Source organism: Lactuca saligna, chromosome 4, assembly GCF_052625555.1.
Source record: "Lactuca saligna cultivar CGN05327 chromosome 4, ASM5262555v1, whole genome shotgun sequence".
Lineage (NCBI taxonomy): Eukaryota > Viridiplantae > Streptophyta > Magnoliopsida > Asterales > Asteraceae > Lactuca > Lactuca saligna.
In genome coordinates this window covers 90,842,173-90,858,661 of record NC_136420.1, presented here as the reverse complement: position 1 = coordinate 90,858,661, position 16,489 = coordinate 90,842,173, and the positions used below count along the sequence as shown (strand labels likewise).

The following is a 16,489-nucleotide window of genomic DNA, read 5'->3' as shown; positions in this document are numbered from 1 at the left end:
TCGCAACCAGTCGAGCCTTATAAGTATGCACTTTTCCTTCCATGTTGGTCTTCTTCTTGAAGATCCATTTGCACCCGACTGTTTTACGGCATGGTACATTGTCAACCAAGTTCCAAACTTGATTGTCATACATGGACTGTATCTCGTTGTCCATAGCCTCCTTCCATTTAGCAGACTCAGGGCCTGCCATGGCTTCCTTTACACTGCTAGGTTCATCCAAATTTACCAGTGTACTATCACTGATGAACGTATCACCTTCCGTAGTAATATGAAAACCATAGTAAAACAAAGGTGTGTTCCTAACCCGTGTAGAACGCCTTGGAGGTACAAACTCGTCAGCTGGATCAACAGGAGTTTCCTCCTCAGGTTGATTGCTAGTGTCTGAGGTTCCTTCACCAATTGATTCTTGAATTTCTTCAAGATCAATCTGCCTCCCACTGTCTCCTTGGCTTATAAATTCTTTCTCGCGAAAGATCCCTCTTCGTGCTACAAAGACCACATTCTCACTGGGTCTGTAGAATAGGTAACCGAAGGATTTCTGTGGGTAGCCGATGAAAATACACCTTTCACTTCGGGGTTCAAGCTTATCATGAGTTTCACGCCTCACGAAAGCTTCGCAACCCCAAATTTTGATGTGGTCCAAATTGGGAACCTTCCCAGTCCACATCTCATGAGGTGTTTTGGTAACCTTCTTTGTAGGGACTAGATTAAGGATATGGGCGGCAGTCTCTAAGGCATACCCCCAAAAAGAGATTGGTAACGAAACTCGACTCATCATAGAGCGAACCATGTCCAACAAGGTTCGATTACGCCTCTCAGCTACACCATTCAGCTGTGGTGTCCTGGGAGGAGTCAATTGTGAGACAATCCCACACTCCTTAAGATAGTCAAGGAACTCGGTACTAAGATACTCACCACCTCGATCGGATCGAAGCATCTTAATGTTCCTGCCCAATTGATTTTCTACTTCCTGTTTGAATTCCTTAAACCTTTCAAAGGTTTCTGACTTATGTTTGATTAGGTAGACATACCCATATCTACTAAAATCATCAATAAAAGTCACATAATACCGATTAGCATCCCTTGTGACGGTTTTGAATGCCCCACATACATCAGTATGTATTAGGTCCAACAAACCATCACCCCTCTCACAAGTTCCAGTGAAGGGTGATTTTGTAATCTTTCCAAGTAGACAAGATTCACAATTATCATCCGATTTAAGGTCAAATGATTCCAAGACTCCACTCTTTTGGAGTTGGCCTATGCGTTTCTTGTTTACATGTCCAAGACGACAATGCCACAATGATGCTTTATCTAGGCTAGTAGAAGAATCAATATACAACACATTATTTCCTAAGTTGTCTACAATCGACACAGTTTCATACACACCATCACAAGGTAATGCTTTAAAATAAAACACATTTTTAAAGAAAGCATTAATACCACCACATTCATTATCAAACGAAAAGGTAAAACCTTGTTTGTACAAAGCATGAAAAGAAATAATATTCCTCGCCATATCAGACGAGTACACACATTTATTCAAATCTAATTTTAACTCATTATTAAGCAACAAAGTATAAACTCCAATCTTGGAAACAGGTGAAGCCTTCCTATTCCCCATGATTAAGTTTATCTTCCCGTGCTCCACATCCTCACTTCTTCTTAGGCCCTGCAAATCAGAACATATGTGAATACCACATCCTGTATCAAGCACCTAAGAGTTAGAATATGTTGAGTAATTAGACAATATAGTGTAAATACCTGCATGGGTGGGTTTCACTTTCCCATCCTTTAGATCCTACAAGTACTTAGGGCAGTTTCGCTTCCAGTGTGCCTTTTCATGGCAATAAAAGCATTCAGCATCCTTGGGAATGGCAGAAGGAGTGGCAGAACCGCTCTTGGTCTTTGATGAGGAGCCTTCAAGAGACTTTCCCTTGGTACCCTTCGAAGGGTGCTTCCTCTTCTTCCCTTTGCCTTGTCCAATAGCTAAAACAGGGGTAGATGTTGGAGTAGGAGTAGTAGAGGTAACAACCGCTTTACCCTTAAGACCGGATTCTGCGGTCTTCAAGAGTCCTTGAAGCTTGCTGAGGGTAACTTCCTCCTTGTTCATATGATATGTCATTCAAAAATGGTCATAACAAGAAGGAAAGGAGTGCAAAATGATGTCAATTGCCAACTCCTCGGGGATGTTAACATTCAGCTTCAGCAAACGGTCCACATACCTTTGCATCTTTTGCATGTGGCCCGTGACGGATTCACCGTCCTTCATGCGGGTAGTTATTATGAAGGAGATTATTTCATACCGCTCCTGACGAGCACTCTGATGGTATCTTTCCATCAGGTCTTGGTGCATCTCAAAAGGGTAGAAATCTTCATACGACTTTTGGAGCTCGGCTGTCATCGTGGCCATCATGATACATGCCACCTTAGTAGCATCTCTCTCATGAGTCCTGAATTCAGCGATCTCCTCAGGAGTAGCAGTAGACTCATCAAGTTCTTTTAACTCCTTACCGAGGACATCTTCCTTGTCCTCATAACGAGTAACCATCCTGATGTTCCTAATCCAATCCATGAAGTTGGAACCATCAAAGATGACCCTCCCACAAAGATTCATGAGAGAGAAAGAACCAGTTGGGTTAGTGCCTGAAGCATTAGTGTTGGAAGACATCTGAAAGAAGAAAGTATGTTTAGATTAGATATTTAGGATCCTTAATAAGACACCCAAATGTAATATTAAGGCTAGGATCCAATCACAATATATTACACTTAGAAGAGGGATGCCGTAATCTAAGTAATAATATATTTGAAAGGTAGGTGAATGACGATTCACCAATTTCCACCATGAAAACGAAAGGATTTATTAGGTTTAATTGGATTTGAAATTCCTAGATTCTTTTGAGATTCATTGAACTTTTCAATGGCATGTTTCAATCTCGATTGTGCCCTTCAAGTTTTGTGACTGGGATGCCGAGGATCACAAAACAAGGTGTGAATAACCATGCTAATTCACTTGGTACCCTTAATATTATCACCTAATCAATGTGCCGGTTAACCACACACGCTCCATTGATCTATGACAAACATTAAGTCACCCTTCGTGATCCTTACTAGTCCTAGTTAGTGTGCCGGTTAACCACACACGCTCCACCAACGACTTGGTAAGGTACAAAGTGTGAATTCTATGGACTAGCACCATGTTCACATTTTCCTAAAATAACTAAGATTGGGAATTAAAAGAGTTTAGTTACTTTATAATATTCATTATACTTTTAATGAGGATTTAAAGTCATTGTTCTACCCGTTCGGCTAACGACCCTCCACCGATCAAGCAAGCGGTGGGTGAGAGTATACACCCATTAAGTCGCCATTTTATAAGCAACAACCTTATACCCACCTTATAGACCGGCTTCGTGAATGAGGCCTACTAACGGTAAAACAACTTATTCTTATACATATATATATATATATATATATATATATATATATATATATATATATATATATATATATATATATATATATATAATAATTAACCATTAATGTTATAAATAGTATAAGGGTTGAATTTTAACTATTAAAACTCTAAGGGTTGGAATTAAAGTTTATTAAAGTGTGTGAAACTTTACAAATTCCAAAACTTGAGGGCAAGTTTTGTAACTTTGCAAAACTCTTCATTTCATAACTTATGAATTAAAGGTTCATGAAAATGAAGACTCTTTATTTTCATGTAACTTATGTGTTTTAAGTGTGTGTTAAATAAGAGTGACCTTTGGAAATCCATAACTTGAGGACAAATTATGGACTCCATTAAAACACATAAATGATCAAGAATTAATTCTAAACAATTCAGCAAATAATTCCTATCATTTTCTAAATTCATAAGAACACGAACATGATCATCAAAAATTCAAGAATTATATGAACACACAAAATCATGGAATTTTGATATATGCTATTGTAAATGGATTAGAACAACCATTACACCAACTAAAATAAGTTTTATAACACCAAAACAGTTTAGGGTAATGTTTCTAGTCCATTTCCACCAGCAAAAGTCGAAAAACTGCACTTCTTTCGATCCTACTCGTCGAGTGCATGAACTTACTCGCCGAGTAGGTTGAAGTTTGCCTTGGACTCGTTGAGTCCCTCCAATGGACTCGGCGAGTCCATCATGCAGACAACAACGATTTCGACTTTTATCACTATTTTGCATCAAGTATCAAACAAGCAAGCCTAGGCTCTGATACAACTGTTGGGTTTTGAGCAATCTAACACTTCCTAAGTGTGCATGCAACCCTAATAAACCTTGGATCTATGTTTGTCTAAATACATGCAAAATAATAATTTTCCAAGGTTTATAACCTATCTAACATGACATGGGGAACATTTCAACATAAAAGAGTTAGAAGAGATTACATACCTTTTGGTGAGTTTGGTTCTAAGGAGTTTGAGGGCCAAGCACCAATAGTGTAAATGCCTCAAATGGAATCACAAACACCACAAACTCTTGGAAAACTTTGAGAGAGTATACACCCTTGTATAAAATCGGCCACACACAAGCACACACACACACACTAGTTCACTAGTTTTCTCTTAGGCTCCATTTCATGCTCCATAAGCATGCTTATATAGTGTGCATGGTTATGGTGAAACCTTAATAACCCATGTCTTTTCCTTTCCAAGGATCCATGGGTTAAAAGCTCCATGGATCATCCATGGACTTCCACATAAGCCTAGCCCATTAACAAATGAGTATTAGCCCACACTATATAAAACAAATAGCCCATAATCTAATTAGTCTTCCTTTTACTCTCTAAATTAATTCATAATTAATTTAAGATTAAAACTAATTAAATAACGTAACTTCATATTAATATATTATAACTCATTTGTTATATATTAATAAACATATGTGTATAACTCTCACAAAATTATCCATAATAGTTTGGATGAGATGCAACCCAAATGGACCATGCCGGTCGGGTCAAGTATATACCAAATAAGTTATGGACTTAGACACCTTATCCAACAGTATTGTATCTGTATTTCTTTGTGTTATGGGGTATTTTGGAAAGCTCACTAAGCTGTGGCTTACAGTTTGAATTTTAATATTTCAAGTACTTCTGACGAGCGATGGAAAGCGAAGGCGTGATTATACACATCATGCTGCATTTTATGTTGATTAATACTTTGATTTGATATTTTGACTTATTATGATTTGTAAATAATGTTTGGTAACTTGTGGATTTATGGATTTTTGCTTTAAAATGAAAATTTTTACTTTGGTTTTTGGGACATTACAGTCATTGAGGGAACTAGTTGAGCCAATATGTCATATCCACATATCCTGCGTGGCCACTAATTCAAGTATAACGGTTGGATAACCATGATCACCTCGTGTGTATTGCCCTTTATGGACATTCGGATAACAACCCCATGCCTAGTGGAGGTAATCTAAGCTTCTAAACATTCCGGAAAAGTCGTGCACATTTGAGTGATGAATATACAATTGTTGGATGTCACTACAAGTAGGTTTGCGCAGATATCGTGGATCATATAATCTCATGACATACTTGCAAAATTTGTGAATGCTAGTTTGTGCAGTACATCCGGACATTCTAAGGTTCTCGTATAGTGTATCAGGGCAAGTGGCATACACTAATTGACGAAGTGTTGCGTTGCATTATTGTATAGGAGTAAAACCAACTATATCTCTAGCATCTCGACGTTGTTAAAAAAATGGACACGCTGCAGTGACGTCGTTGACGATACACCAAAACATAGATTTATGCATACGGAAACAGCGACGAAAATAATATCCTTGTGGTGACATTCACAAAGTAATCTTGCATAAGTCGTTCATTACCCGACTTACGAATTCTTTGGATGTATCTTCTATTCCTTCAACGTGCATTCTCTGCATTTTCTTGTTGTAGTTGATCGATCATCTATTCCGCCTCCTGAATGACCTTTATGCTCGTTTCAAGCAACGCACCAAACATGCTCGATGAAGATGACGAAGACAACAATTTGAGAGAGTGTATATGAGTTGTAAATTGATTTTGATGAGTTAAAATGATTAATGGTTGTAGTATTTATAATAGGTTTAAAAAAATAATAAATAAATAAAAATAGCCATTACCAGCCACACCATTGGTCCGCTCCACATGTTCAAACTTAACATTTACTCACCGAGATACCGAGCCGAGCTTGACAAAGCAAGAGATCGGCCTGATATGCACCGAACTCACCAAGCTACTCGTCCAGCCTAACAATGCCAAACACCCTTGCCCTCTTAATCAGAGGTGTTGATTGGATAAAAAAATTCCGAGTAATTCGGGTTTTCCATATAAAAAAATTTACTCATCACCCTACCCAATTTAAATTCGGGTAATTCGAGTTTGGGTAATTCGGGTAACGGGTCGGGTAAGGGTAATTCGGGTATTACCTGATTTTTTTTTTTAATTTTTTAATGGCACCTAAATTACTAATATGTTAGTTTGTATTTATGAATTTGGTATTTGTAATTTGGTATTTGTGGTGTAGGTTCCATTTACACTAGAGCAACATAGAAGGATTGCATCAATGCTGAATACATTAGTGTATAATGCATTGTCTTATAACATCACATGGAATAATCTTCGATTAATGGATGCTTGTGTTAGATGTCTACATTTGTTATATGAAAAAGATTGTAGACACGAGTTTTGTCCCCATGAACTTTGGCTTTCTCCAGCTAAAAAAAATCGTCCACCAATTATTCTTTCTCCCATGTTTTTGTACAGAAGCTTCTAGGTTGATACAACTTCAAGTAAAGGGACGAAATCACAAAATTTAACTGTAAAATAAAAGAAATTGGTAGTTATCACTTACATTCAAGGCAAGTTTGAACTTCAAACTTTGAATTCCAAATATCCTGGAGGTGACGACTGGCAAGGATGTCTGCGACGCTGCGAGGCTGTGACGAGCGACGGGCGACGACCAAGACCGGTGACGAGGCGGGGACGACCGGGGAGGAGGCGGGGTCGACTGGCTGCTGGCTGGAGTTGATCGGTGATGAACGAAGATGCGATGTGACTTGCGAGGGTTTTTGACGAGAAAATAGAACGAGGGAGGCAAGGAGCTGGGATTTGGAGTTTTGGCTTTTTGGAAATCGGATAATTAACTCATATAAGAATAATAAATATTGGGCCATCTTTATCTGTTTAACAAATTTTCGGGTAATCGGGTATATCCGAAACCGCAAACACCTACCATTTACTTAACCCCAAAAAAATTGGGTTACCCAAATACCCGACAACATTTACCCGATACCCGATATCCGAAAAAACCGAACAGGTAATTCGGATAACGGGTATTTTCGAGAGGTTACTCTTAATGTTATTTTGCTTTCATTGGCTTGCCGACATTAAACGACAAAAGAGTATTATTAAAAGTATAAGCCGTACGATCCACGTGATTATTAAAAGTAGAAGTCGTACGATCTTCAACAACAATTTACAGGTGCCGTTCAAAAAAACCAGTAAAAAACAAATTTACAATAATAAGGCCTATCTAGGGCATCGAGCAAAGGCATATAAAAATATCTAGAGAGAGAGACACCCGGAGAGATATAGTGTTAGGTCTAGCTACAAGATTCATCGTCGGCCGGAGAGATAATCAGTATCAATGGGGCGGAGAAAGCTCGAAATTAAGCGGATCGAAAATAAGAGTAGCAGGTCAGTGACGTTTTCGAAGCGGAGGACGGGATTAATAAAGAAAGCACGACATCTTTCCTTGCTCTGCGATGCGGATGTCGCCCTCATCGTATTCTCCGCCCCCGGCAAACTCTATGAATTCTGCAGCAGCGCTACTAACAGGTGACTTTCACTGTTTCACTGTTTTTCTTCGGCCTGAGTTTTGAAAATTTGTTCGTATATATGTGCTCTTGCTCCCTTTTCTCTATACATGCGTATCACCTCTCTCTCTCTCTCTCTCTCTCTCTATATATATATATATATATATATATATATATATATATAATCTCTCTTTAGGCGAAATTCTGTTGATTCGGTTTTTGTTTTTCTTTCGGGTGTTTGTCATTTCTTTTTAACCTTGCTTCCTTCCTCATTTCCATTTCTGTCATGATATAGTAACGACTACACCAGTTCTTGAATTGTTTATTGTATTACTAGCTATTTTGGTTATTTATATATTTGTGCATATGGACGTGAAAAAAGTAAATTTGTAAAGATTTTACATACTTTCAGTAATTCAGGAAAATCATAGTCATTATAGAAGTGGATACAATCCGGTGTGCTACCCTTAAGATTTTTTCCTGTCTCCGAAGTTAAGAGTATATCTATCATGCGAACTTCCTCAATTTCCTTTTGCCACCTAGACGACAAGTAAGCAACCAAAAAGCTTAAACTATATATATATTCTCATTACAAGAGCATACATAATAGAAAACTTTTCTAAAAAGTTTTTTATGCCAAATTAATAAGCACCAGCCCTACAAAACTAAAAACTTTGAAGTATCTCTATAGTAACAAAGGCTTATTTATGGGTTCTACCAATGTACCCTATTGAAAAGTTTTTGTAATTTAATTAAACATTATTACAATTATGAAAAAGCTCCATATAATAATAACCTTGTAAATTTACAAGTAAAATATGAAAAAGCCCTCACAATAGCTTGTTTAGCATTGACAAGCTTATTTGACTAAAAGAGCTCCACAATAAGCACATGTTATGTAACGAAGCCCATTTACTTAATTTATTATTGTGCCTCGCGATTTTAAATTCATAGAAATCAAGAGAAAGAGAAAAAGAAAAACATTTAAAAAAATTCACTTGTATAAGACTTCTACTTTGCAAGTCATGCTTTCTAAATAAAAGCTCCTACTATAGCTTTTGTCCTTCACCTAAGTTTTTTAAATTGCTCCTAAAAGCTCCTAGGGTTTTTGCCTTTTTGGGAGACACTTAGACTACCCAAAAAAATCGGACAAACCTTGTGTTTTGTTTTTTATCATAACAATTAAAAATAAAAATAAAAAGGTATTAGGTCCTATGAAATTGGTTTGTTGCATCTCTTTCTTGGTTCAGTATAAGCAAATAAGCAAAGTCACATGATTGATCACACATAGTAATGGAAAATGGGTAAAAGCACTATACTAGAAGCATGGTGTCCTTTTTGGATTTTGAAATTATTACAATTAAATATATCATATTTCTAAAATAGTTGCCTTCTGTTCAAAGTTATACATATGATCATCCAATTTAAATGTTCTCTAACTATGCATGCTCCTCCAGTATGGCACATCTTCTTGCTAGGTATGAGAAAAGTCGCCTTGAACCACAAAGTGGGACCATTGAAGGAGATGACCAAGATTTAGTAAGCTTCTAAATGAGCTACAACGCCTTCATTGTGTTTAACACCATATATATATATATATATATATATATATATATATATATATATATATATATATATATACATACAACACTGAATTAGTGACTTAATAATGAGACGCACTACAGGAACTTCCATTGCAGTGCACAAAATTCAGAACATGTAAAGAGCTTCTACAGGAGGTAGACAGGTAAAACAAACATGATTCTTGGGTGTAACCATACACACACAGACACACACGTGAAAAAAGGTCAACTAACTAATGGAAATTGAGATTATAATGATATACTGCATATATGGGAATTAGTTTCACATTATGGATTAAGGAATGCCAGCTTTTTGCACAGGCTTGTTGAAGAGAATAATACCGAAGAGCGCTCTCTGAGTGACATGACACAACTAGAGGAAGAACTTCATGATGCTCTTGTGCAAACACGATCAAGAAAGGTGATTCGTCTTAATTAGTAACTCACTTTAATTCCTAGCTAGATTGTTAACTTTTTTAATACGTTCCATGTTTTAGTCTATATTGTGATTCTCTTTGATGTTATGTTAAAGTTGTAGGGTTGAATTTGTGATTCATGTACTTTTAATGTGAAGTTCTGATTTCAAAGAAAGTTTTTCCATCAACTCTAGCTTAAACTATGTACGTGTATTATTAATGGTTGACGCAGACACAGTTAATGATGGACTACATATCCACTCTCCAAGAAGAGGTAAGCTTCAATTACTTTGATTTTTTCATAGAGAAATTCAAATGTTCGTCACATAGCTAGCTTCATAAATAATTGAATGTCACAACTCACACGAAGATCATATGCATATCCATCCATCCATCCATTATAAAACCCCGAATTTATGTTTGTTGAGCAGGAAAGGAAGTTAAGAAAAGATAAGGAAGAAACAGCGAAGCAGGTAAGTCTCTAACTCGGTTTCCCTTGTAAATTGCAACATTTATTTATTTTTACCATTAAAGGGGAGAAATTAATCATTTATTTTCTTACCATGATGCCTAGTATCATTTAAAATCTTTTAACTATAGCCAAAATTGTTAGATCTTTCTCGTTTGTATATTTCCTTTTATCTCATTTCCTTGTTAATCTTCATGTATTCTAGTTTTTGAAAGAACGATTGCCCAAATTAAGTCCATGTCTTGCTGCATACAATTTGTGTTGGAAGGGTGTACGTTAGTATATATGTCGAAATGTTTTTCTGTATAAACATATGATTTCAAGTGAAACTATTATAAAAGATTAGCATGGATGTTTGACTTACAGATTGCATCAGTGGAGCATATAGTTGCAGGGGTTGATGAGGTTGGGGGGCATAACGACCTTGCCACTAACGAGATGAATTCGCTCCGACGTCTTCTCACACTCTCCCTTTTTAATCCCTAAACTTCTCAGACTTACTAACTTTAATTGCTTCCAGAAACAGTTTGATCTTTAGAATGGCGAATTTAATAAGTCAATAATCCAATTAGAAGTATTGGGCTCATTGGCCTTGTGGAGTCTATCCTGCATGCGTGTCTTTTTTTAGTAGGTAGTGTGAAATATGGGGTTAGTTCTGTTAAATGGGTCAAATAGTTTATAGAGACTCAGTGAACTGTGATTAAGGGCTTAACATTGAAGTATTCTATGTTATTCCCATTGGTCCATTGGGTTATTATTACTGTATACGCGGCTTCACAATTATTTTTGATGCTGCTTCTATAGCGGGCAACGCTTCATCCTCCTTCGACAATGTTTCTTCAGCCGATAACACGTCTTTAGCAGGCACTTCTTCTTCTTCATCCCACTCTCAAACTGTAATTCTAAATTTGATGTATGCTTTGATTATGTTGTGCCTCAAGAACGAATTAGAATTTACGATTATATCTTTAGTAAATTTTTAATTGTTAACTTTTGTCTCAAAGCAATTAAACCAACAAATTGTCAATTTTAAGTTTCTTTACGGTTTAAGTAATTACTTCATGTAGTGCATATGAAGCTAGCTTCACTTGATTATTATGGCAAGCCATGTTGCATCTTATAGAAACAGAACCTAGAACATGTAATTGAGAAAATTAGGACAATCATATTTAGGAATAATTATCAACTGAGTTAGAATTGAAAAATTCATATTTATGGTAAAAAAAATTAAGCTCTATAAACAATTGTGGATGTACTTGGGACAATTTTCTTTAGTCAAAGATTTGATCTACTTGGGATGGTACATTTTTGGTTGTGTGATTAGTTTGCATGATTGAAAATTTGATATTTTTAAAAAGCGGGTAATGGTACCAATTTCGGGATGTGTTGGGTGTAACCGGTTCCAGTTCCAAAAAAACTCCAAATCTTGTGTCCGATTCTAATAGTTATAAAGACCAAGTTAAATTTGCTGATAACTTTAGTTCCTTATCTTACATCTCCTATTCCGGGTTGTAAACCTTTCATAAGAAGCCTCCGATTGATATTTACTATATAACTCAAAAGATGTTTTCTTGGATCAAAACAATAAAAATGAGGGAATACTATTATTATTTATTGGAATCCATCTGTCATTCCCTTGATCTTCTCTCAATCATATATATTGCTTACTTGTATAGCCCTTATTTTTAGCTTTTTCCTTTTGCTTGTAATATGTGTATTGTACCTATTTGTATATCGTATCAGAGCATCAGATCCAGAAAAACAAAAACCCTAATCATCCATCATGCCCGACGATGATGCCTCTAATAACAACAAGAACAAGAATGATGGAGAGTCAGTTGATCGCGACTCTCCCTTCTACTTACATGCTTCCGACTACCTAAAGAAGTTGCGCACAACCCTGACTGGATGGATGACATGTCGCTCCTCAATGCCCTGAGGTGATCTTCCATCAACTCGATAATCTCCTCCTTGATTGACCTGAAAATCACTGGGGTCACCTTAAGGATGCCTCTCGTGATCTCTGACGCGAAGAACTCGCACAATTTCTCATCAACTGGATCGGATCCCGAACCTGAACCTAATCCTGATCCCGACCCTCCTGCTCCGTGACGCGTAATCATCACCATTCTGAAACAAAACACATAATCGTCAGGATCATATATAACCTCAAGAGATCTCATACATTCTACAAGTTCCTTGGTTTTGTCTCGACATTCCTTAACTCGAGTACGGATCCTCTACCTTCAGTAGTACGGGCCCATAATACATTTATCATCTATCCATACTTTCCTCAAGGGTTGCTTTGACCTCACCAAGTCCATTCTACTATTACTGCTCGTTGCACTAATCTCATCCTAGGCTTACCCTAGGGTAACTCTCCAACCCACTCTCCGCCATCAGCTGCATAAGAAGTCTCTGTCATCTCTTCTTAACTAGCTCGCGAATACTATTACATAGGACTAAGACCAGATAATTCTTCGAATGAGAGGTCTCTCCCTACAATGGCTAGATTCAAACAAGAGCTGCGAAATAGGGCTAAACCTAACCTTCTGAAATTATTTAGTCCTCGCAATATGTAACTTAACGTATTCGTTTACTAGTTAATTAAAGATAACTAGGACTCCTATTAGCACAAAGCAAGCAACATTCGGTCATTAAGTAACCCGAACCATGCATATCCTATCCAGGCTATCATATCACTGACTACTTAGTACTATCATGCAGCTTAGTAAGCACATACAACAGGCATATCAAGCATCTTCCTAGATCCTTAGCCCTAATATAGCATACAGTTCTCATTCACATACAATAAGCATAAAGGCATCCTTCCTAGATCATTAGCCCTAATCTAGCATGCAGTTCTCATAATCATATTGTATCATAAAATGTATGGGTATCTTGGGGAAAACTTACTTGAGCTCGACCGGTTGCACATGTCACACACCTTGTTCTTTCTCAAAAACTATTTACTTTAACTTTTAGAAAAAAAACTTATTTCCTTTTAAAAATCTTTCAAGCCCTCGATTTGAGTCCAAACACCCCCGAAGGTGTGTCCGAATCCCTCAAACCAATGCTCTAATACCAACTTGTAACATCCCGATTTTCAAGGCTAAAAAAATTTGTTTTTAATTATGTTACTCATAAAACAGTTTACTTAAAAATATCATCAATATCATATCAATCCATAAAACCATAATCACAAATCTCAAAAATCGTATCATCAATAGTAATAATGTCAGAGTACAATCCCATGGATCTCAAAATGCGGAATCATGTGTGTGCGATGCGCTGCTACCGTGTCAGATCCTTCCCCTTCGACGAAGAGGTACCTGAAACCAAAACTGAAAAAACCGTAAGCACAAAGCCTAGTGAGTTCCCAAATCATACCACATACCATACAACAAACATACTGTCGGATAATTCTGGGGTGACCGACCTACCCATGTCAAGCAGTTATGGGGTGCTGACCTACCATGCTAGGTGATTCTGGGGTGCCCGACCTACCCATGTCAAGCAGTTCTTGGGTGCTGACCTACCCTCCGGTTTATTCCAACCGGCTCCGGGGACCATTTCACCCTTACTACTACCACACAAAACATAGCATAAACATACTGCCAGGCATATCTAGGGTGCCTGACCTACCATTCGGTCCTAACAACCAAACCCGAGGACTACTCCTCTCCTACTACCATATCACATATAACATATCTTGCTAGCACATAAACATATCAGGTAGTAGCAAACCAGACAATTATCACAAAGACAATCGTCTCAACTATAGCCAACTACTAGTGGGTCGGCATTAGTGCCTTCGACCCACTTCTACTAGAAGGTAACTCACCTTGATGTCGTAAAGTGTCTGAACTGTCCTTGCTGCCAGAATCAACCCCTCTCAGGTCCTACACACAACAATCTTTCTTAATTGCCATTTCCTGGTCAACTTAGGTCAAAGTCAAAGTCAAGGTCAACACCATGGTTAAAGTCAAAGCTAGGTCAAAGTCAACATCCAATTGACTCAACTTGCCGACTTGGCCCCACAACTCGTCAAGTACCAAAATCATGAAAATGCCAAGACTTTGGCCCTACTCGCCGAGCCTTACAAGAGTTAGCCGAGTTCTCCTTTAAACCAAGTCAGGACCTTTTACAACTGACTCACCGAGTTCATCCTCGAACTCGTCGAGTTCTTCTTCATCCGAGCTAAGGTGTTTATTCCTTGACTTGCTGAGTTCATCCTTGAACTCGTCGAGTTCATCTTCATATGGTTGGGATATTGCCTTGGACTCGCCGAGTTCATCCTTGAACTCGTCGAGTACGTTGATCTTCAAGTTTATTATGAACCCAATCGGCTGAGTCTTCTTCCAACTCAACACACCCCTTGATATCAAAAGGGGGTTGGGGAAAAATACGGCCTGACTCGCCTAGTCACTTAAGCGACTCACCGAGTTCCTCTATGTCCAAAACTATTTAGTTGATTTCAGCTGGTCTTAATGCACCCAAAACACGAATATGACTTCCTAGGGTTCATTTTACACGTAAAGCAACAAACTGACGTTCATGCATGGGGTTTTTGGCTCAAAAAGGCTCTAAAATGAGGTTTATATGTTGCATGGGACTCCCATGGCCATAAAGTTGGCACCTTTATGCCATGGGAACCCCCAATGGTTCCAGATCTGCAGTTCCACCCCTTTAGAACCACAAAACCCCGAAGTTGGCTCTACTAAAGCCTAGAAAAGGTATAAATGAACCCTAACTAGATATCTAAAAAATAGATGGTCAAGTTTGAAGTTTTTTACCTTGAATGGGTTGGTAATGAAGCAACATCTCAGGATCTACTTGCTTCTTCTGGAACCACCAAGCTACCACTTCTTTCTTCAAGCTTCAAACAAGCATAAACACCCAAAAATGGATCAAGAACACTCCAATTACTTTAGAGTTTCGAGTTAGGGATTTTCTGGACTGTAAGACGCAATGGAGGCTGAAGTGGGACGAGATAATGTGTTTAAATAGGGTGTAAAACCCTAAATATTAGGGTTTCATCCATGCAATCCTACTCGTCGAGTCGGGCTCCCGACCCGTCGAGTAGATTACTTAAAACTTGCGTCCAATATCCAGTCTACTCGACGAGTTAGGCCTCAAACTCGTTGAGTCCAAGTGTGAAACATGCAATTACTCAAATTTAAAATACGTACCGGGAACCGAGTGTTGCAAAGTACTTGATTCATTGTCTTTCTTCATGAAAGATAGGGCAACACCACCCAAACACTATATGCTTCTGCTTGAGATAGGTATCCTGATAGCCAACAAGTTTGGTTTGATCGTCTAGTTTTTAACCACAGTGGGCTCTGTAACCTTTTTCCCTCTATGGAGAGGTCCTAATGAGTTTCAAAATCATCGTGTCCTTACATTTGCACTTGTTTACACTGATCACTATGTGATGGTACAATTAGAAGGAGAGTACTCGATGCCGCCTATTTCAAAATTATGGATCCTCCACAAAGACCCGTCCATAGCCGAATGACAAACTATGTATAAGTCGCATCTAGAATTTTATAAACGACTCAGACCTACGGAAAGATCTTTATGATCATAGATGATTAGTTGTTTATTTTTGTCTCGGATTTTTGTTATGTAATATTTAAAAAAAAAAAAACGATGAAGGTTTGTTTCTAATTTATTTTTCTTATAATATTATTTATACTATCAATGATATTATGTTAATGAAAATTTCTGTAGAACTTTATTTTTTTATAATATTATTTATATTATTATATTCTAAAAATAATAGTATTATTGTTATTTATCTTAATTAAAAAACAAATTTAAAGTTATTAATATTAATGAAGTTAATAAGAAAATTGTAATTATTAAATAATAATGGTTTTTTGATTAGGTTATAATGAATAATAATAAAAGTAGGGTGATGCTATTAAGACACTCCTTAGACATCCTATGAACACTTTTATTAAAAGTCTACCTAAAACACCCCTTAGATACCCTATGAACGCTTTTATTAAAAATCAACCTATAATAAATTCTTTATAATTACTTTTCTGAAAATCAATGCAAATTCAACCAATAAAACAATCTTAAAAATCAAGTAGCGTGTCTAAAAAGTAAGGCTAATGGTGTATGATGATAATGTAGGTTGATGTGTCCAAAGTAGGACCCTACAACTCTT

At 37.3% G+C, this 16,489-nt stretch overlaps 1 protein-coding gene and 1 long non-coding RNA gene across 3 annotated transcripts; one reads left to right on the top strand and one right to left on the bottom strand.

Annotated features, from left to right (window-relative positions):
* Nucleotides 1-7,532: 7,532 nt before the first annotated feature.
* Nucleotides 7,533-11,098, top strand: LOC145042375 (agamous-like MADS-box protein AGL27). 2 transcript variants are annotated; one of them, XM_078990773.1, is made up of 7 exons: nucleotides 7,533-7,862; nucleotides 9,298-9,379; nucleotides 9,526-9,587; nucleotides 9,745-9,844; nucleotides 10,072-10,113; nucleotides 10,271-10,312; nucleotides 10,675-11,098. In XM_078990773.1, the coding sequence occupies exons 1-7, from the start codon at nucleotides 7,672-7,674 to the stop codon at nucleotides 10,792-10,794; spliced, it is 639 nt and encodes a 212-aa protein (XP_078846899.1). In that variant the 5' UTR covers nucleotides 7,533-7,671; the 3' UTR covers nucleotides 10,795-11,098. The 2 variants fall into 2 exon arrangements, with proteins under 2 accessions (XP_078846899.1, XP_078846900.1); XM_078990774.1 differs by lacking the exon at nucleotides 7,533-7,862 and adding an exon at nucleotides 8,264-8,390.
* Nucleotides 11,099-13,545: 2,447 nt separating this feature from the next.
* Nucleotides 13,546-15,886, bottom strand: LOC145038683 (uncharacterized). Its single transcript, XR_013679493.1, has 3 exons — nucleotides 15,501-15,886; nucleotides 15,105-15,187; nucleotides 13,546-13,640 (listed from the first exon to the last, which is right to left on the bottom strand). It is a non-coding gene; the product is annotated as an uncharacterized LOC145038683 (long non-coding RNA).
* Between the last annotated feature and the right edge of the window lie 603 nt (nucleotides 15,887-16,489).